At 37.5% G+C, this 23447-nt stretch overlaps 1 protein-coding gene across 4 annotated transcripts in view; it reads right to left on the bottom strand.

Annotated features, from left to right (window-relative positions):
• Nucleotides 1-23447, bottom strand: part of ARHGAP18 (Rho GTPase activating protein 18) — a 95482-nt gene that overhangs the window by 5781 nt on the left and 66254 nt on the right. For all 4 annotated transcript variants that reach the window (XM_071436993.1, XM_071436986.1, XM_071436995.1 and 1 more), the window contains 9 exons: nt 21583-21752; nt 19178-19343; nt 16382-16473; nt 14041-14118; nt 11114-11273; nt 8403-8485; nt 6946-7152; nt 6012-6158; nt 435-559 (listed from right to left, as the gene is read on the bottom strand). In XM_071436993.1, the coding sequence (XP_071293094.1) occupies nt 435-559; nt 6012-6158; nt 6946-7152; nt 8403-8485; nt 11114-11273; nt 14041-14118; nt 16382-16473; nt 19178-19343; nt 21583-21752 (1228 nt within the window). The remainder of the gene's footprint in view (nt 1-434; nt 560-6011; nt 6159-6945; nt 7153-8402; nt 8486-11113; nt 11274-14040; nt 14119-16381; nt 16474-19177; nt 19344-21582; nt 21753-23447) is intronic.

Here is a 23447-nt window from a genome sequence, read left to right as displayed (position 1 = left end):
ATGTCCTGGGGTGCCTTTATGATGCTTGTATTTTAAATAGATTTTTATATATAAATGTATTATATATTTACATAACAAATGCATTATTAAAAAAAAAAAATCTTTCTTCTTTCCTCATTCCTCTGTTTTCTTGGAATTCCCTTCTGACTTGTCCCCACAAAATTACCAAACTATTCCTGACCCATCAGATTAAACAGCAATTAATTTTTTACTAACATTTTTTTACTAACAGCATTTATGTATTCCTAAAGGTTTCCTGGGCTTTAATAACATTTAAAAGCATTAATTCCTCAAGCGTATATTTTGATGGCTAAATTCAGCCAAACAGTTCATGAACTGACCTGGACTTTGAGTATTTTAAAACTTTTTTCTTGATATAATAAATGAAGAGACACTTCTCCCGACATGATAACAAAACAAAGACATGTTTATACCTTTTCTGGCTGAGAAACCTGGCTACTATATCACCGGCTTTCAGTTCTTCTGTCAGCTGTATTGCCATGGAAACTTTGGAAAGATGAGGCGCTTGCACCCGTATCACTCCCTGAGGAACATCAGTCTGCAAAGCAATAAGAGTGGTGGAACAAAGCTGCTAGCAGCTGGCTTTGATGAGCTTCTCAAAATACAGTATGGAATAAGTAAGTAAGTACAGTGCTCTGCACTTCACTATCTACTATACTTCTCTACAAACATACAATAACTATGGCGCAGTTCAGTAAATTACATCCAACCTTCAAAGCTCTTTTTAACAACAGGGAGAACTTCAGAACAAAGGAACAGTAGTGTTTAATTATTTTTCAAAGATGTTAAGAATAACAATAACAATTATGCTACATTAAGAACACACTTTGGTGTGATAAGAAGCATGTGACACTGATATGAAAAATTCTTGCTGCAGGCATGAAAATCAGGCAGTGCCCCCACACCAACCCTCTGCCAAAACTTCTAAACTTCTGGAAGAAACCTGATCAGTTCCATTTAATCTGAACTTCCTGCCCCCAAAAAAAAACAAAACAAAAAAACCCAAAAAAAAGAAAACACAAAGTACTCATGGATCAGTCTATTTTAAAGGATTCTTCTTTCCTTTTTGTAAACTTCATTTTTTAAAAACAGATATTCACTACTGCAGGTTTTTCTCCCTATTTCTTATTGTCCAGCATATGTTCAGCTAGGCAACCTGCCCTATATAATAGTCTTGAGTATATAATGGATTTGTATTTTATTTCAAACCACAAGTCCTTGATGATGAATATTAATCATATTATCTACAGAGAAGGAGGACAAAAGACAGCTTTTCTGTCCCACTTGCAGGTACATGACATTTGAAGTTAAAAAAGATATAATTTATTTGTGAATAAGGTCCTAATTTCTGTTCCTGGAAATATTTCTATTCCTATTACATTATCATTTACCCAAACCTACTCCTTTTGATGGGAAAATAAACTAAGAGTCTCTGTACTCAAGGTTGATTATGGCAGTTCATTGTCTCCTTTCCCACCCCAATTTACACAACTGCAAGGCTGAACATATTTTCTTCCATAATCAATGAATAAATCCGGGCACCTGTGAATCTAAAATAGCTTCTCTGAAACCATCAGTGTTAAATGAGTACAGAACAAGTACAAACGTGAGCAGAATTGGAAGAATAGCTTCCTGAGAAAGCTGAAGGCTCATTACTATACAAATGATGAGTTATGGTAAGCAATTTTAACCAAACAATCCTTTTGTGTCCAGTTTTATTATTTGTCGATTTAAAAAGCCTAGACATCATAACTACTTCTGTCTAAAGCAGTAAAGAATCATCACACTGAGAATTTGCTATGTAGTAATTGTGGAATCAAAGACTTGTAAGATTGCAAGAGATCTCTATGAGATTTCCCCTAGATTAACTCTAAATTTGTCACATCTGTTCTTTAAGGCCTCCACCTACGGAAACAGTGTCTATAGCCATCTGCTAGGTAGTAAATCCTGCTAAAAATTTTTTTGCCTCTTTCCAAACTTCTGGGATTCTGGCAAAAAGAAATTACATTTTTAAGGATGAAATTATTGTTTATAGACCTATCTGGTCTTCCATCAAATTCAAATTGGTCAATTTAAACTAGCTTTCATTTTTGTATACTGTTCTTGATCTTGATCATTTTGTCTCAGTTGATTTTAATGGAGTGTCTCCAACTTTCAGCTGGATAACTTTTTTTTTTCCTACACAGCAGGCACATGATAAATTATTTAAAAAGCAATCTACTTTGAGTATATGAGAAAAAGAAGAAGAAATGTCCACAGAGCTCTAACATTATGGTCACAGATCAAACAGAATAATTACTTTGTTTATTCACAGAGAATCATTATTAGCTCAGCTAATTAATGCATTTTGCCACTTTCACCACCTGCATTTCCAGGAGAAATCATGCTCAGCTGCACAATATATTCATGCTGCCAAACTACAGAGAGAACAGAACCTGAGCATCCCATAGCCCATACACTGTGCAAGTTAGTGGGAAAGAAAACGTGGCTTAAAACCTCTAAGAGCTGAATGACAGAACCTATTCTCTGAACAGCACAGTCCAAAATACCCAAGTGAGGGGCTGGCTCCATATCACAACATATTAAGCTATGAACCTATGAGAGGATTGACAACACACTGAAGAGTGGGTCACCAATGCTACTCAGTTTGCAAGTTCCCTCCCCTGCCTCACAGGTCCTCTCAGGTCAGTTTTAAAACACTGGAAACTCTGGCTGAAATAGGTACTTGCATTATTAAAAAAGCTGAAGACAGCACATCCTTACTTCATGGAAAATACATTGGCCTACAACATTTAGTCTGCAGCAGGCAGAGAAGTCACCTGTGAGGTACTAATCTTCTTCAAACCCTTCCTTTTCAGAGGGGCTTAGAATCTATATAACACAGAGAAGAGCAGCTGCCTGGCTACAGGGTCTGGGGTAGGTCTCTTCCAGTTTCTTCGAATCCATTTTTCCTGACCCACTTAAATATTTTTCACTCTAGGTGCAGAGAGAAATGTGACTATGCAATATTTTCACTAATGAAGGAATATTATGCATACTTATTCAAGGTGCAAAGTATACCAAGCAGGTATGGGGCATGAACATTATGAAGAACAAAATTGATTTTCAAAAGGATCTTGCTACATGGAAGGCAAAGGCTGAAAGAAATGCGAAGCAGTTGTTCTCTTTGGGCTGCAAAATATTGCACCTAGTTTGGACAAAAAACTAGAAAACCATACACAGAGAAATGATTTAGCAGGTAATAATTTTTTTAGTAAATGATCTGGCACTGCAATGAGTGACATATTCAGCAGAAGTCAGAAAGGTTACTCTGTAAATTCAAACAGATCATGCAAACAGAAGGGCCATGGGACACAATGGGTTTTATAACCTGCAGCAGCTCAGCCCAGTGCATTGCATTGTGCTGCTCACATGATAGCTCCCTTTTTGGAACAACTGCACCATACAGAGGAATACAATGACAGATGGTAAAAATGTGGCTAAAGGCAGTAGGTAAATTTCCAGTCCTGAGGGCATCTTTCTTTGTCTGTCTAGAGCATTATTCAACCCAACACCAACACAAAGACTTAATCCCCAACACTGACTTGGGGCCATACATATGCACAGGTATCCCAAAAAGCAATTAACCCTCACAAGCCCTCTAATATTAACCACTCTCAACACTCTACAGAGATCTCACCTGGAGTTTGCAGTAAATGCTTTTTAACCTCTGTCTCAAAAGGGAAAATGTGATTGATAGAGAGGCCTCATCAGAGCTAAGATGAAATTTTATGCAAATGAGCTGCTAATAAGAACGCAGATACGGAGTTATTTCTGGAGAATATGGAGGTGACTCAGGTTCTGTCCATCTATGTTTAATCATGTAGGGTGCCACAGCAAGTGTTAGAAAATAGAAATTTTTCCTCAGCTATTATTCAGCAGCACACAAGGTAATTAGGTATTGTGTTTAAAAAAAGACTGGATGTGGCAGTCAGTGCCATGGTTTAGCTAAGGTGCTCGGGCATGGGTTGGACTCAATGATCTTTAAGGTCTCTTCCAACCTAGTAATTCTGTGAATTCTGTGAAAGTTTCAAACAGGTTTCACTGGAGTGGGAAATTCACCACATGTCTGGGTACCTCGCTTACCACCTGATAGTTAAAATATAGTTCAAAAACTGCACAGGAAATTTACCTCATTTGTAAATTAAAGCAGTATGAATTGAAAACTAGGGAGAAGGAAAACCCAAAGCAATAAATTTTCCTGAAAGAATGAGACGTTTGTAATTGAAAAATGTATAAATTGTCATTCACAATGAAGCCTTATCAATTTGTGAATATGATTTTAATACTAACATGTTCTCAAGCACCCCAAATTACTGAATGCTTGCAATATGCATGAAGGATTTGTAAAAAATTGTACCATTTAATTTTGACAAAAATCTCCACAGAATTCTACGGCTTAAAGAAAATCATTGAATAGTAACTTTACATTTACATTTGAATAAGAATATTACAGGAGGCTTCAGTTCTATCTCCCCAGTGGATTAGAAAGGCATAATTTACTCTAAAAGACCTCAGCCCTAACTCCCCAGTGGATTAAAAAGACATATCTTTGCACTGAACTATAAAAAAATCTAATATCTGAACTTGAAACAGCATTTATTTTTTCAGTGTATTTTCTGTTATTTCAGTGTTGAACACAGGATGGCAGCATTAAGTGAATCACATCAACTCAAGTGAATTCAATTCAAAGAATTCTTTTTTTATTAGACCAGGAAAAGCAAATTCCAATGTTTAATTAGCTTTATTTTAAAATCATATGTAAGTCATTCTGTGTAAAGATTCCTGCATATAGACAGAAACGAAAGTAATGCAAAGTGATGCCTGGGGAATTAATTAATTTTGGACATTAAGATATGTGTCAAATACTGCATAAAAAAATGAATAGGAACACTGAAATATAAGTCTCCAGCCGATTCTGGATATAGCATATTCATTTGCCACATTCTATTTGCTTCAGCTTAAAAGCTTAAAAAATGCCTTTATAAGAATATGACAACCCTTTTTTTGGTAACAGCCTGACATACACACACTTGGTAATGAAACCAGACTGCTCAGAGCAGACTGCATTTCTACCAGCGACCACAAGATGACTCTACCTCACCAGAATCTTCCCTGTGACTTCAACCCACAAGGGGGTACTTTCATACCACCCAAATGAGATTCTCACACCACCCAAACCTGATACGTTTTCATTATGGCATCAGAATAAACGTATTTGGTATTACCTGTTTGTGTATTTAAACTAACTTTGGAATAATGTACTTCAAATGTCTTATAATTAAGGTAGTATATTGTATAGGCTAAAAAAAGTTTCAAAAAATTGTAATTATAAAAATTATCAACAATTTCAACATGCACAAGATGTATTTTTAAAGTTTTGATGTCAGTGGGAACAGCTCAACTAAAATCTTTCTGAACTACAGGAAAAACTAACACTACAATTGCCACAGGATTTTTGTATTTTTTAAAGAGCGTGTGAAGAGAGTTATGTTGAAATTTATGCCTTGACATCACTGATGGGTATGGGAGAAACCAATTATCTAAAGGAGAGATACTGAACTGTGGGTTATATACACTAGGGTAGGCTGACAGTAGCCACTTGGACAATAGCTGCATAAGAAGCAGTTCATCAGCTTTTCACATTTGTTTCATCCTTTGGGGTTTCTTGGGCTGGGCAGGTTGTGCATGTTCTAGCTAAAGATTGGGACAAAGAACTCAGTGCCTATCATTTTTCAGAACATAAATATTCTGAAAAATCTGTGAAAACAAAGAACCAGTACAATCCTCTAAACATGTGCCAGTAACCCACAAACTGTGAGATCTACACTGACTTGCTATCTATTTGAATTCTCAATTAAAAAAATGTATCTATCTCCTCTGCTCTATCTACTTTTTCACTAAAAATTACGATCCTATTAATAAAGCATTTCAGATATATGTTTCCTTACATCATTAGGAGTCTTCTCCTGTTTCTCATGTTTTTCCCGGTCATATGCCATCTTTTTCAGAAGTTTCTTCATAGCTTTGTCCTTTCTCTCCTTCTTCTGGCTTTCAGTGTTTTGTTTTCTCACTTGGTTAACAATAAACTTTGGAATCTAGATAAATACAGAGTAAGCGTGAATAACTACATAATTTTCTTACCAAAATTTTGTAAGTGGCCAGATTATCAGGTAGAACTCAAACCCAGTGTTTCTTTCCAATAATAACTATAGATTCAAATAATATAAAACTGTGAAACAGTTTTAAAACCACTCCATTTGTGATAAAATATTTCATTCAGTAACTTCTCAGGGGAAGAGAGGTGGAATCATAGAGCATTTTTACTTTTGTCAGCCAAAAACATTCACTTAATGTGTAAAATGGTAGTACTTACTTTTCTTCACATGCAGCAAAGGTCAAAATTTTTTCAAGTTGCTGATGGACAACACACCTCCAACTTGTCCAGTTTGTCCAAGCTAGAGATTTGCTTAAGACCATGACACAACTTCATGCTTTATTAAAACATGTTTTCATGTTTCATAAAATATTAAGTTTGGCCCAAAAGGACAATGTGTTCAAACACTGTGTTTCCTGCTAATATCTCTTAGCCAAAAAGAACTGCCCACAGCAATATATACTGATAGACCAAATATACATATTCCCCAAGGAGTTATTTTTGAGTTCACCTGTAGTACATACAATATTAAAACTGACCACCAGAGCTTAACATGAGATGTAATATTTTTGGTTTGCTCCCATAAGAGTTACCCATGACCAAGAACCCAGCTGGATCAGTCTGATCCTTTTCTAAATCGTGGATGTAACTTCACATGACTTGTCTATTCAGATACCCTGTTGTGAAATTTATCATTCTCCTCCCCCACCCCTAAAAACCACACTTACTGTCCACAGAAGTTTTTGGTACTGAATCATAAAGCGCATGACATTTGCTGTCCCAGCTGCCATGACAAACTCGCTTTGTTCAATAGTCTTTGAGCCAAACCCATGAAATGTGAAAAGGTTTGGGGCCATCACCATCGCAACATTCTTCAACGTCATCTTATTTTTGTCTCGGTGATCAATTACCCTTTGCAGGAATTCAAGCAGTACCTGAAATAAGAGCAGAACTTTCAGCTCAACTCTGCATGTGAAAAGTGAAGCATGTGCAGAGTTCAAAATGAACGTATGAGTGAATATGTTGCATATTTTTCTGAAAAAGCTTAAAATTCCTAAGAAAACCACATTAAAAGCAATCAATAATAGAAGTGTGAATATATTTATTCACAGAAAAGTAATGCAAGTTTTGTTTCCTTCAAGTAATGAAGTAAAACATTCTTGTTGTTTTTGTGGCTAGCATTTTCAAAAGCATTCATGTGACTTTGAGGCCCTGCAGAGTAAGATTTGTTTCAAAACCTTTGTTATGTAGGTGTATAAGCAGCATCCCACAGATGCTTGTGAAGACATTACTGTTGGCATTTGTTAAATTGAAAGTGAACACAATAGTGCCAGCTGTCATGGTTATGGAAACATGGAGTGGCTAATTCTGTAAGGTAAGCAATTCACAAGTAAAGCACTGCATTGTGAATGACAGGTAGCCAGTTAGAAACTGGCAATTTTCAATTAATTTGGTTCCAGATATTTGTAGCTCAACTCAGGAGCCTTCTTGACTGCCTCCACACAATAAATAAACTCACAAAGAAAGTCTTGTTTGAACAGTAAGACCTGGTAGGATTTTCTGCCTGTAATAGATGATGTTCTGCATCCTACACAAATCCTGCATTCATTCTTGATTTTAACAGCTTTAATGGTAAGCATATTCTCAAAAAAGCATTAATAGCTTTGCTACAAAAGGACAAGCACAAATTGAAAGAATCCATGTAATATGCTACAAATAGCAACAGGAAGTGTAAATTTCTAGTTTATTGAGAGTAGAAAAAAACAGCACAGAGAAAAGTGAAGAATAAAAGTGAAGAGCTAAACCCACTTCATAAAAGGAAACTCACATTCATTGTATTCTAACACTTTAATTTTTTGCACTGAAAATAATGACTGATGCAAAAAAAAAGGGAGCAAAACTTCTAAGAGAAAAGGTTGCTCACTGGGAGATTACTATTGCAATCCTGGAAAAAAGTCAGATCACAATCTTTAAAGTCATTTGGGAGGAGTTAGGGCCCTAAGTTGTTTGGGTTTTTTTTCCCAAAGTCATGTGAAATATGGGGGAATAAAAAGAGTCAGTAATTTCAGCATTAACTTTGAACTGAAAAAAAAATGAATGTTCAAAAGACAACGGCATTCATTACAGTGGATTCACAGAAATAGTCAAAACATTTATGCAGGAAAATACTATTAATAATTCTAACCTTCAGAGTGTCTCTGTTTGCTTCAGGTAGAAGGATAACCAAAAGATTCAAAGCTTGCAGTTGCTGTTTCCTCGTTGGGAGATCTGCCAATAAAGCACACAGAGCTCAGTATTTTGAAATAGTTATTTATACTCTTCAAAAAGCATGGTTTCTAAGTTCAAACTTCTTGCAAAATGCTGAATGCATACACATGGCTAATTATCATAGTATGACAAAGGACTGGCAGATCCTGGTTTTCCGATACTCATTTCCAAATGTTCTTTTAGGATTCAGTTGGTCTGACTCAGCAGTCTTTTGGCACTGTTTTCTAGATGCCTTGTGATTTCTTCTTTATTTTGCAATGCTACAAGAAAGGATAGCTAACGGCTCTTCCCTTCCTGAGCCTGTGCCCCAACACTGCAAAGGGTATATCCAACTCTGCTTTCACAGCTTCTCTGGTTGCCTTCCCAGTGGCACAATCTCCCAAGTTGTCCCAATCACCCACACAGAATGAACACCACGTGTAACTGAGGAAGGCAGGTCTCCAGCCACATAACCAACAGCAGCTGCAAGGCCAAACCAGCAGGGATGAAACCAAGAGGAGAGAAACTTAACACGTATCTACAGCAGACAGTGCTGTACCAAAAGAGGCAATTAAAGAAAAACAACATTGCTTCTGTCTTTTACCAATTGCTCAGCGGTGCATCATTCACCCAAGCTGCACAATGAATGCATCCCTACACTCCTACAGCTCCTAGAAGAGCTCCTACGTTTTGGCAGTGTAGAAAGTCCCACATTTGTCACTTGTCATAAACTTCCTCCTGTCATGCTTTAGAGGACATGCTCTGGCAAGTCTTCTCAGGAGACTCCTAATGAATCAGGCCATACATAAAACAAGTGAAGAAGGGGATACCTGCACAACATAGTTTTATCACATGATCTCAAAATTCAACAGGGTTGTTCTCATGCATCCTGCTGGGATTCCAAATGAATTGCTATTTCAAATACATTTTATCCAAATCAACTCAAGAGACACCACCAAACAAAAATACAAGTTCATTGATGAAATAAAAAAAACCCCACCGCGCTGACTACCTTCTACCATACCAAAAATTAAGGCTCTGAATAAATGATTGTATAATCATTTAAAACATTAAGTAGTGAGAGCAATGTTATCTACCTGCTTTAGAAAGACACATATTAGAAGTGAGGCATAAATTCAGTTTCAAAAAACCATATGTCACAATGTTCAAAAAGCAATGAGAATCAATCTTTTCCTAGGAAAGTAAGCAAAAATACAATTGCAAAACAATTAAAATTCATTACTTAAATGAAGAGTTTCTGTCTGCAACAATTGAATTTTAGTTGCTTACATTATTTAAATTAGCAAATTAAATTGTTCAAATTGTTCTTTAAGTATTTAATTCTAACCACACTACTTAGTCACAGTATCATGAAAAACACTGACTACTGTCACAAAGATGGTCCTTCTTCTCTACCACCTAATCTTATTGCATGTAAGCAACAAGAAAAACTATTTAAACAATGGGAGTCCATGAAGTGCTGTGTCTCTTTTGAAGCAAATCTTTTGGTTCAATATAGAAAGTGGTTTGGATCCTGGCACCTGAGTACTTCTGGGTAAGTAAAACCACATAAGCCTTCAGACAGCTCAGGAGCACAAGCAGAAACCCTCCTGGCTCCAATCACTATCCAGTAAATGAAACAACCTTGCGGAGCTCTTTGCTGCCAGCACCATCTGAAAGTGTTCTGGTCAGTTTTAACTTGACAGTCAGTACTGCAAAATCAACAACACTGTGTAGCAGGCCAGAGCACCAACCCCCTACTCCAACCAACCTGTCAGCATTGAAAGGCAGCTCAGACCTGGGAGACTTGACATAGAAGTCAAGAACTTTTAAGAATATTTGTCAGTTTGCCTGTCCATGTGAATTCTCTGATGCTGAGTTTAGCTCGGTTGGAGCATGGTGCTAATAATGCCAAGGTTGATGGTTTGATCCCCATGTGAACCATTCAAAAAGCTGGACTAGATAATCTTTGTGGATTCCTTCCAACCCAAAATATTCTGTGATTCTATGAAAGCCCCTCTTAGAAATGAGCCACTGCTCTGCCTGCAGGCAAGGGAAATAGAACTTGCAGTCCCTTGTTGACTGGGGAGTAAATGTATGTGGGTTCTCACTCTGGATTCATTATCACCAACCCACTCTCTTCCAGTTACAGCCGGTATGTTTGCTGTATTGTAACCAGTTGGCAAAGAGGACATTTTCACAAGAACTTGCTGATCTCAAGGGACCACGGACTATCAGCAGTTCTGACTATTCTGCTCTAACTTCTCCTCCTATAAATGGATAAAATACCCTAACCAGTATAAATTATCATTTGTTGTATTTCCTGAAGAACTGCTTATCTTTGTTGTGGTTTTCTTTTGAAGCAAACACTATTTATAAACTGATACTGTCATATACATTTTCTGTGTAACCCTTGCATACCTCCTAACTACTATCAGAAACATTAGGAAGTGAAAATGTGCTTTCATTGCATGTGTAAGCTATTAAAATAGCTGTTACATGAAAGATGTTATTTGCACGGTAGCAAATTATGCCCATCTTTTCTCAGGAGAACTGATATTGCTGTTATTCAATTTGTTTCTCAGCAAAGAAGCACTTCGGTGCACGGGTATCAATTCTTTCAGCAGAGACAAAAAGGGCACTACTCACTCTGCACATCTTGGAAAGCTTTGAGATATTCTACAGTGAGGAGTGGCTGAGGCAGTTCACGGATGAAGAGTTTTAAAAGACTTGCTGCATCATGTTGCTTCACATTTTCCCAGTTGAAAGTCCCTTCATAAAATTTTGCTTCCAGTTCTTGGCAAAGACCCTGAAATGCAATGGATACAGAGAGCACTAGTAATATTTGGCTGCTGGAAGTCACGCGTTATACACACAGCAATACTTTCCACACTCTGAAAGGGGGGGAAGAACATCTGAAATATCATTTAACTCCAGTTGCTGCTGGTCTTTTGCTATAAAACAGATAAATGTGGGACCAGAAGTACTGCAAGTAAACACACATTAATAGGCAGCAGTCAAATCATATGGGAAGAAGTCCCATGGGCCTGAGCCAGGGCCATATGGAATAAATATACAATAAGAAACAGATATCATACTCAAGCACATAAGGGTCATGGCTTCCCCTCTACCCAAATATTAGGACTGTCTGATATACAGAGCAATTCTGAAACTGCTACCCAAGGGCGTTGCTATAGTGCATACATGGCCATTTTCATAAACAAATAAGGCAATTATGAGTGTTGACACACAGCTTCTTATCAAAATATACACTAAGGTGAGGCTGGTTCTCTTTTTAAAAACACAGGGCATGATTTGTGTAACTGAATAGCTGAATGTCTTGCTATCTGCAGGGAATTCCAGGATGCTGGGCACACTCAGCTTTGCCTAGCACAGGGTGTCAAACATGCCATGTGTGGAAGCAGCCTGTCCCACAAATCATGAGGTTATGCAGAAGAGTAAAGAGCTCTGAAAGTCTCAGTGGAAGGTCATAACTCTGGGGCTGGGAAAGGATGGGATACTGTTGGCAGCAGACATTACCATGCACCTGCCCTGCTGCCACGGCAGTTCTACTACTGGCCTTTCACAGATGCACAAATGGGAACACACTGCAAAGACCAAGCCCTTCTTAGTCCATTGCTAAGTATCAGGCTTGATCTCACATCCACTTCATTTATTTCCTAGTCTGGCAGAGTGAAAAGTAACCTCAGTACAGGGCCAGAGGCCCTGAGGCACCTCTCACAGTTCCCTCCCTTCTTCTAGCTCAGTTATTCTGGACAGAAAAGGAGGAGAGACACTGGCTTTTTTTGTAAAATACGTGCTGTGGAAAAACATGGCCATAATTATTTATCTGGACAAGAAGGGTACATTGAACAGAGGATATTACATACATTTTAAAGATACCCTTCTCAATAAATTTAACTTTGTCCAAATGGAAAATGGATCTTTTTACAAAGAAAATGTGGACACTTAGTTTTTGTATAAAAGTTGGATATTCTCAACTGTCCTCCAGAGAGATCTTCTCTCTCCACTGACTGTACTGGAGGTTCAAATGAGCAACAGTCATAATTCAGATGCCTAAAGTCAAGCGGGTATGATTTCCTGATCATCAAAAAGAGCAAGCTTTAGAAAGAGAGATGAAAATTCTCCCTCAGAGACTCATCACCTTCTCCATCCACATTCAGACCAAATCACTGCAGTAAATGCAGTATTAAATGTATAGATACAAATATTTTATGAGGGGTAAAGGCAGAAATTTCAACTGTGTGTCCTAGTGCTCCAGTGCCTACATTTTAAAGTAAATGTATTTGACTATGGGGTATATCCAATGCACTTTAATAATAACCCTAAAATCTACAGAATATGATAGCAAAGTATTTTTCTGCATCTTTCTATAAAACTATATAATGAGGAAAAGACTTTTTTTTTCTGTTTAAGAAAATTAAGGGAAAACTTCAGTCCTTTAGTATGATATATTCTTTGCTTTTTAAAAAGTTTTCTATTAGAATAAGTAAAAGAACTTAAAATATTAGCTAGCAAAACTATTGCTTAATTTAAAGAAGTAGTTTATGCAAATAGAGAGGTTAAAAATAAATCAAAGCTGAATAGTGAATGATCCACTGTCTGAGAAATTGTATTAAGCTAATAAAATCAAAGAACAAACAAATAAATAAAATCACTAAGAAATCACTCCAGTTTGCAGAACCAATGTCAAGTGGAAAATAAAGAATGGAGAAAAATTGAAAAAAAAAATTAGTATCTTAGTTACCGGTAAATAAACAAACCCAACTTCCACAATATTCCCTTCTTTTAGTTGTTTCTAATGAACCAGCAGCTGGACCAAGTCCTACACAACAGAGGCTGGCAGACGTCTTTGGACAGCTGAATCCACTTAAATGATCCTTTCTGTTTAGAACTTAAGGCCAGTTGAGACCGTCTTTTTAACACATTGAGCCTTGGCGTGAATCACAGTGAGTATTTAGCTCCCTGCATCAAGGCAAATACTGGGAAGAGCCTGCTGGATGTAACTGGCACTCACCCTGGGAAGTGTCACTGTGCACAGACGTGCCCAACAAGATTGCACTCGGCAAGCCGAGCACTTACATTGCTGTTCATAAAAATAAATGTGAGAGGTTCTTCAGTGCACACTGCCTGCCTTGCCATGTAACACAGGTTAAGTCTAGCTATTAAGAAAGGCTCACAATGCCAGGGAAAAGCTTCCTCCTGGGGTAGAAAGACCGTGTGTGAACTGTTCAGATGATTAAACTAGTTCAAAGAAAAAGCAAAAGGCTGGAAAACTCATGCCAAGAATTAATGAGATTTTGGCACAACTGAATTTGAAAAGTAGCTTTGACTCTCCTTCAAACTTAAACTCCAGTCTTTCCCCAAAACTACAGTGAGTGAAAGCATCATTTCTCTGGCTAATATAATTCAGCTTTCTTTGTAAAGAGATTTCGCTTTCTGTTTTTGAAGATTTTGATAACAATGGGATGCTAAAATACAATTTGTATGACAAAATAAATTCAGCAACCACACATGCATTTTGGGGGATATTAATAACCTGTGCAATGTTTTACCTTTACTCTTGTCGCAACTCCGGGTATTCTAAGAAGTCCCTCTGTTTCCAGAGTTGTCTCTTCTATCTGAGCAATCAGCTGTCAAACACAAACCAAACTGGCATGAGCAAAGATGTCAATTAAAAATTATTCGCAGACAGTTCTGATATACTGAAGCCTTTATGCTTCTGTTTCTCTCTCTGTGCATATGCATTTGTGCACACAGATTTGTAACAAGCAGAGGTTCAAACACAGTTTGCAAATGGATTACAGTTCTTGTAGTAGAAAACTTCAGTGTGGTTCTTATCCTTTTTTATGAGTCCTGTTAAAGAGGAGTTTGTTTATTTTATTAAAAAAGAAACCTGTATGGTTTTTACCTCCTTCAAGCCTCCTCTGAAGACTGAAGAATTATTTTCAAAAATTACTGTGGCTTCAAAATTATATCCCAATAACTATCCTGGTTAAAATGTCTTCAAATCAAAAAAAAGCAAAATAATTAAGGTAACATTCTCATGAATAATCTAGGACTCTACAAGAGGAGAACTAAAAACTTCTAGGCTTTAAAGAAGTCTCTGATTTGCAAATTCTGACATTCTCCTAACAGACTCAAAAGTCTGCAATCCTTCACATGGATAAATTTGCAGAAATTCCATAAAAGTACCTAAAACCCATATAATATTTTTTTTCTCTAAATAATATGCCTAAAAATATTCACCAAAGGATGGAATTAAGAGTATTTAAAACAAATCTGTAAACGTCAAAAGCTGATGACATAATTTTAGCACAAATAGTTCCCACCATGTTTAACTAGGGCAGTGCCTTTTTTACATGCCTTCCTGCATCAGTGCTTGAGTAAGAAAAATTATGCAACAGAGTTTTTTCCAATTACAGAAATTAAAGGGAGTTTACTTACCACTGCATTTATGTAACAGATAAATGCCATAAAAAAGATTGGACAGAAAACCCCACAAATTTAGAGAACAGCACTAGATGTGTCACTCTAGTGCATTTTCCATGGTTCAAAAAAAAAAAAAAAAGTGCTAACTGGCCCCATCCAGCTCACCCTGTACCCAGCTTACACCAGATCAGTGCCTGCCACTCACATCCGCTGGGCACAAAGATGCTGTGGCCAGTGTGTGACCTGCCATCAGCACCACTTCTGGGGAAGGCAAGGTCTGGTGGCACAACTGGTGGCCACAACTCCTTCACAAATACTCACTCCCCTTGGCCACCACCAACCTCCTGCCTGTGGGAAATCCCCTCTTCATCTCTATCACGGCTGCCTTGAATGGCTTTATTAGCAGGCCAGAGACTGGACTTACTGTCAGCAGAAACTTCTGATGACAACACATGAATCACTATTACTGTCAGATTTTCCAGCTGCAAAACCCTGACAAAATTATGTCTTTATTTTTAATTTAAATTCCTCAGTGAAATTTTATTTTATTTTTAATTAAGCAGTCTTTCTGTTAGCTTGCTTTGTTTCATTTCAGTTATAAACAAGATAAATTTAAAAGAATGACCAAAATTGTTCTCTTATACTTTATATAAATGCCCAGTTCTTGGAAAGTACATGCTGCTGAGAACAAGCACAAGAAATGGGAAACTGTTTATTTTCATATTCTCATTTAGAGTAAAACTGTAGTCCAAATGATGTCTGCACCTTGCAAAACAAATCACATCTATAAGATATTAATGTTTATATAGAATTTTTGATGTTGCTTGGATAGCAGAGTGATCAATTACTGTTTGCAATTGGATTTCCCAGTTTATAGATAGCATCTTTTCCAGAAATGTGTTTTCATGATCCTGAGAAAGCAATTTTTGGCATGAATGACACAGTGGTAGTTTTCAGATGGTGATGCAAAACCACTTTGAGATTTCTGTTTCACAAAAAGTAACAAGTATCTCTACAAACAGACTGAAATGGTGATGATAGAGCACTGAGTTTCTGTCAGTGTTAGGAAAGATCCACACACAGTGGTTTACTTTCCTGTCATGAAATGAGATGTGCTATGCATAGGCAACAAATCAAGGTTCTCCATCTTCTTTCCAATTATCTCCCCCATTACCATGACACGATATGGGCAAAGGAATATCCCTTTGAACTAAAGTAACAAGTCTTCTGGAAAAGCACCTGCCTTGTGAGTTTATTTCTTGAATTCAAAATAGGTCTGATACAATGCAAATATCACATTTACTGAATTAGTAAGTAAAGTTGCAATTAAAAGTTACAATAACTTGGATGGATTAGAGTATTATACTGAAAACTGCTACAGGAAGCAAATAAATCCAGGACAAAATGTTATGTTTTTGTCATTTGGCATGTATGTAAAAAGTTAACTTTTTCATGCCTATTTACCTTCTGAAAAATCAGTGGGATCTTGGTTCCTGGGACCTTCTTCTGATCCTGTTCCAGTAAAAGTGACAGTGGGACACCAAACAAGCCGGAGTCTGAAGCATAAAGCAAAAAAACCTGAGATATTATCCACATATTTTTCCAGTACATGTGACACTGGCATAAACCCACATTTCTGAAGCAGTAAGTCTATTCAATGCGTTCAGAGCTATTGACCTTTTGTTTAAAGTGTTTCAATGTCTTTGCCAATCAAGTTATTACACAAAACATTCTCGCTAAAAGGATTCATCATCTCTTCCTCAGGGGTCTTCTGTTTTGACTCAAATTGCCATCCACATATTCTGGAGCACAGTAAAGCAAACTGCATAAATGAACCATCTGCGTAGTTCTGGTTTGCAGAATGGATGTGATAATGACCCTGCAATGCAGATCTTCACCACTCAATGCAAGTTATTATAGCTGAGATGGAAATGGCATGAGTAAAATATCCAGAACTTGGTCACTAAAATGAGACAAATACAATTATCACCCAGAGTTTCTCTGAACACTCCTCTCTACGAGGGTTTGGAAATAACAGCTTTTCAACTCCTGTGCTTTTGAATTATACAGCACCAGCAGAACAGCAAGACAACCAACTCACAAAAGGTTCATTTTTAAAAACAGCAAAAGTACAGTTAATTCTTGGTTAAAAAATAACTTTTACAATAGGGCCAAAGCAATTGATATTTTTTTGAAAAGGAATTCAGTTGCTGTTAATTTAGCCCTGATGACAAACTAACCTTAGTCTTTATGTAAATGGGACTTACATGTGTTATGGCCCAGTTGAATAGAAGTGAATAACCATTAAAAGAGAGCTATGGTAATAATGACTAACCCAAAGTTGCTGAGACAGAACTTCTCTGTGAGAAGTACTGATAATTGCTGTATGTGCAAGTTTTCTGGAGCAGCATATAACAATACAAGTAGTCAAAATCTGCTGCTTGGTATGATGCCATGCCAATATTGAACACAGAACAGATGTGATTACGAAAAAAACTGTCAGCCCTTGAGAAAACATGATATATATCAAAGAAAGATCAATTTCAGTGCCAAACCAGAAGTTCTTGTATCTCTGTGAGCATAAAAATTCTCCCTATAAAATACAAGGGACTCATCCATACAGGCAATATCCATACCCCATAGCTTTATTATCTTGAAGTTCTTGTCAATAATAAAAGTTTCCATTGAAATGTAATTGAAAAAACAAACTCCAGGAGGTCAATAAAACAGCAGTGCTGGGCGCAGCACAGCATTCCCCACAAGAATGATGTTTTCATCATCTTTACATACTCAAGCACAAAGGAGAAAATTAATAGACCCACCGCTGTATGAATCAATTGGCCAAACACTTAAGGGGTGAAGAGGTAAGGGTCAGACAGACCAAAAGGGCACTGAAGGCAGCACATTGCAAAAGCACATTAGCTTGGCAGAAAAGCTGATGTCATTGTCCGTTTCCTACACATTGCCATGAGTCTAGCCTGTCTTTTTTACCTTTTAGAGAAGTTTTTAATCAATTCAACATTTTATGAATGCCTGCCATTCAGATAATAATGTTGAGAGTGAAATACAATTAACAATTAATTTTGTAAGAAGAAATAGTTATAAGTAAGACCCAAAATACAGGATCAGAAAGTGCTTTGTCTCTGTTTATTAGTGACAGCACAAGTACTTCTGCAAGAAGAAAATGCATTCAAGCGATCAAGGTCTTGTTCATGTTTCTGTGTATGCCTTTTGCATTAAAAAAGCTGTTTACTACTACTGTAAAGTGAAGAACATATTCTGAAGAATCTATTGTACCTTGCTGTGTATCTCTCTATGCTCTCTGTTGCTTTCAATTATTTAAAGTGAGCTATTGCACTGTCACATTCACTGAACCTTGACAACAGAGTTTTGGCCCAAAGCAGGCTTGCGATTAACCGGTAATACATCTCAAGCTCTTGTAAAGCATTTAGCAGAAGCCAAAAATACAAAAACCAAACAAAGCACTGTAAATCTCTAGCATCAAGAAATTGGTTTCCATGCTTTCTATGCTCCCAAGGAAAGCACTGTGATTAGACATATGCTCCAATGGCTTGCAGAGGAAAGTGACATGGGGCAGCTGTCTCTGCCTCCTCTGCAACAGTTTAAATCTTCCACTTTATATGGTGCCATTCATCATAACAATTGCATTAGAGCCTAAGTAAACACTGGATGGGCAAGGCCTAGATGACACAGGAACATTTGTGCCAGACAGAATAGGAAACAGGTGACAAAGGCTCCCAGCACCTCCCACCTACAGCAACAAAAGCACAAGTCAGGTAGACTCACCTGAATTATAGAATTTTAAAGGCTGAAAAAGACCCTTGAGACCATTGAGTCCAATTTTGAAAGTAGACCAGTACCTACCTTCAGGAAATCAGGAAAAGAGTACCCAATGCTTATGCTCTTTGGGAATAAATCAGCACATACGAACTTCTGTGAAGCAATTCTTACTGCATGGCATACTACTAAGATAGTTACCCTTCACTCCATGGATTATCTGCTCCATGACTGTTTTGAATTTTAATTTTAGACAAAGAGCTGGAATTTTTCACTTATGTCAGTGAACTTGTTTAAAGCTTGCCTTGAGTTAAGGTGAAAAATTAAATATTGCTCAGGGCCTATGTTACTGCTTATATATTATATACAAATTTTCTGCTGGAAGATCATAAAGAAACTGGTGCATTTGTTTCATTGCACTAAACAGATGCAATTGGTTCAGAATACAAAACTCCAACTTACCTTTGGTTTTGATTTTTACAGCTTTTTGCTGTTTGAATTCTGTCCCAAGTATGTCATAGAGAGCAGTTAATTCAATCAGTGCTAAAGAATAGACTTTCTTCATGTCCTGAGGGGCTAGGTCACCAATCTTTGTGGTACCTGTTTTGTCCTTCGGCAGTCTGAAATTCTAAAAGCAGAGAATTGCAGCACGGTAAATAATCCAAGTCATGACAAATAACTTAGCTCAAAGGCTGTACTTCCTTCAGGGTACAACCTTTCATCATGAAGCCTGCTGCTACTGACTAAATCAAAGGAGAATCCCACAAATAGGTTAAAAAGCAGATGATCTTAAAATGATAGGAAGATTTAGATTCCCAGTGACTTCTGGAGGTCATCTAATTCAATTGCTGCTCAAAGCAAGGCTAAATTCAAAGTCTGATTGGATTGCTTCTTATTGTTGTTCAAATGAATTTTGAAAATTTCCAATAACCCCTGTGGGAACCTGCTTCAGTGTGGAATGCTCTCATGGGGACCTTACCATGCAAAAAAAAAAAAAAATCACCCTTAGTCACTTGTGTCCATTAACTATTATTCTTTTATTTGGGACCTCCAAGAAGAGTCTGGATTTGTCATTTTTGCTGCTTGCAACCACATACTCCCTTCTCCACCTTCTGCATCTTTTTCCAGTTTATAGTGGTGGAAATGGCTGTCCATGAACAATCAATCCTATGCACACACAATTGCACAGAAATCCTATGCAATAGGATAGAAATCCTTCTGCATTTGTGCACACAAAATAAAACATTGGCTGCCATATAAATAATAATAAAGGAGTTATCTTCTTAGAGAAGGGAATACTTAATCATGTCTCCTTTCCACTGCACTAGATACTCAGAGATACTAGATACTGCAGTATCTAGATATTGCAGTCAGAGAGCAATATAAGGAATTGAGTTGAAAGGGTGAGGGACTTCCCAACTCACTGAACTTTCTAACTCCATCTCTCACCAGCAGGCTTCTAAGTATGCATGACTCAGAGCAGGAAGCTTGACAAGACCTTCTTCCACTTGGAAAGACATATTATACTCATGAATTATTTTCTTACCCTGTACAAACCCAGCAACAGCAGAGATGAATTGCTAGTTATGGTACATGACTACAAGGGCACATACCAAAACATAAACATAATTTACAAAAGGTAGATGAGTAGCCAGTTCCCCACCTTGAGCTTTCTTCGACTTGCACAAACATGTCTGCTTAAAAATAGCTGCCAATGATGGAGGTGCAACCAATATATTGTAGATTTAAATAGGTAACTCCCTTCCTTTTCCTATCATTTTACAGCTCCTTTTGTAACTGAAGAAGAAATCCCTTAGCCATGTCTTTAAGCAATCTTTCACAAGCCTGGCCAGAAGCAGAGCTAATGTATGTATTATGCATATATACAGAAGTTAGAACATAGCTTTTATCTCCTTGTTATAGGCTGCATTAGAGAAACATGACTCAAACACTTTAGAACCCATCTCTAAGTATCCATTAGTGTCTGGTTTATAATGTTTAAATTAGGATACATGGGGTAATTACTACTTGAAGAACTGCACAAGTCCTTATCTAAATTAAGTGTTTGAAGAACTGGGAAACATTATTTCAGAAATTGTGTTTACTCAGACATGTTTGCATACAGTGTTAGAGAAAAAAAGAAAAAACCACCAAGACAGTTTTCACACCAGTCATTAGTTTACAGGTTATATGTACATGTTACATGTTCATGAACTGGTAGGTAGAGAGAGATCCTAAAAGAGATTTCTGAGAATCGACAACAAAATCCCTTGGAGGATTTTCTTTTGATTTTATATGGATTCATTCTGAAAGAGCCTTTTTTTATTAAGAGTTGGAAAGAAAAACTGAGTTCAAATTAATCTTTAATTTCCTGCCATTTGACTTCAGACCTCTAGCTTCTGCAGACAATTCTGTTCTTCATTCTCATCCCTCACCTACCCTCATCAGACAACTGCATAAGGTTTCTACAGGCATCCACCAACCCTTTTCATATTACAGCAGAGCTTTTTATTAGAGGTAAAGCATCTCACCTCAGGTAACAGAAAAAGGGGATGTAAACAAATGAAGCAAGGATAGAGTGGTACAACCACCACTAAGCCCTATTCCAGCTTAATATTAGAAATTCATTTTTGCTTACATATAGAGTGCATTTTTCCAGACACACAAGTACATAAACAGGCATAAATGTAGCTATTTTCATGTTATTAAGCATACTATTCCCAAAAATTAGCTACCTTAAGATCCTCTATTTCTACAAAGCTAAATCTGACAACATTAATCTAAATCTAATTCACTCAGTCTCAGATAAGTATCACCTATACAGTACCTCTAGCTAAAAATAAAGTGGAATAAATAAGAAAACCTACCGGGAGAAGAGTGTCATCCCCTCCACCTTTGTACATTTTGCCTACTGAGCTGTCCTTGAGATTAGCTGCCTGTTCTGCAAATGATATCTCCAAATTGATGTCAGTGTCTGAAGATGGCACATCTTCATGCAGGCTCTTCGGCTCATCTGTTCCAAGACTGAAATTTGGACCTGAAAACACCATGAAAAAGAAAAAAAAAGCTAAAAATCAACTGCAGCACAATTGAGCACCACTCAGTGCATGAGAGTAAGTTTTAAACCAAGTAGAAATTAATGCTGTGCGAGCAATGGACATTCTGATTGCAAAGTCAGTGTTCCTGTATTTTTTATGCCAGTGGAAAATTTAGCTATTGACAAGGGTACAACTTTTGTAGGTTTTCTTCAATAATTTTGCCAAGGCATGGGGTTTTCTCTCCTATTTATCTGCTATGAAAAAATAGAGCAATCCACCTCAAACAAACAGCAGACTCCCACAATCTTGCAAAGCCAAAGAGCTTTGGCGTCAGAAGTTTCTTGCCATGAAACACTTTCTAGCCTCAAAGGCTGCAACATCCTGCAAACAAATCAGCAAATGTTTCTGCTGTTAAAATTTCAAAAGCAATAGAGAATTTGTCATCCATGACCCAAAGCATTAACATCTGAGAATAACAGAAAGTACACAGATCATCTTTGTTCCATTATTCCTGTTCTCACCTCAATCTTAAGAGTCTAGATTCCTCAAAGCAGTTTGGACATGTTTCCATGATACAAGGAAGGACTAAGTACACGAGAATAGCCTTACTTCTCTTTGTTCCTTAAAGGAATCAAACACTAGACAAATTTAAAACATTTTTTGTTAAAGGAATAAAGAATCAAAAAAGGGAGAGGTTGTTCTGCTTTTAGAAAAAGAAGCTTCCCAATTTCACAGTAAATCAACTGCTGCTTTTGGTCTGAAGTTAAAATATATTGTGAAAGAAGCAAGAAGAAAATTATACAGTTAAAACAGTATTTAATAAAAAGCATAGAAGTCTAAGAAAGCTTTCAGTCTCTCCACCATCCTTCTCTGAGTAAAGTCACAGAATAAATAAGGTTTAAAAAGACCTTTGAGATCATGGAGTCCAACCTATGACCAAACACCCCCATGTCAACTGTATCATGGCACTAAGCGGTGTGCCCAGTCTTTCCTTAAACACCTCCAGGGACTCCACACCACAACCTCCCTGGGAAGTCCACTCCAATATCTAATCAGCCTTTTGTAAAGAACTTCTCCCTAATGTCCAACCTAAATTTCTCCTAGCACACCTTGAGGCTATGTCCTCTTATCCTGTTGCTGCCTGGGAGAAAAGACCAACCCCCACCAGGCTACAGCTCTCTCTGTCAGGCAGTTGTAAAGAGGTAAGATTCCCTTGATCCTCGTTTTCTCCACGATAAACACCCCCAGCTCCCTCAGCCTCTCCTCATAGGACTTGTGCTCCAGACCCTTCACCAGCTCTGTTACCCTCCTCTGGCCATGCTCCAGCCCCTCAGTGTTCTTCCTGAATCAAGGGGTTCAGAACTGGACACAGAAATTGATGTGTAGCCTCTCCAGTGCTGACTGCAGAGGAAGAATCACTTCCCTAGATCTGGGACCATGGTTCAGCCACTGGCTCCTACTCACACGAGACTGCAGTCTGTTCAAAGCTAATACACCACAAGCCTAGGAAAAGTGGACGGAAATGGGCGTGAGTTGTAAAGGAGAACCACAAGCAATGCATATGTTTTGGTGTAAGAATGTTGTGCAAAATCATAAACTAATTTTTTTACACTGCTGTGGGAAATTTTTGTATGGCCTAGAGTAACTACCCTAAGCCAAGACAGCAAAAGGTTCCCAGAAAACAGTTACAGGTA

This window comes from Agelaius tricolor, unplaced genomic scaffold (genome assembly GCF_023055355.1).
Source record: "Agelaius tricolor isolate 1412-34295 unplaced genomic scaffold, bAgeTri1.0.p SCAF_1, whole genome shotgun sequence".
NCBI lineage: Eukaryota > Metazoa > Chordata > Aves > Passeriformes > Icteridae > Agelaius > Agelaius tricolor.
Note: the sequence above shows the minus strand (reverse complement) of the source record. Positions and strands in the feature narration are given on the sequence as shown.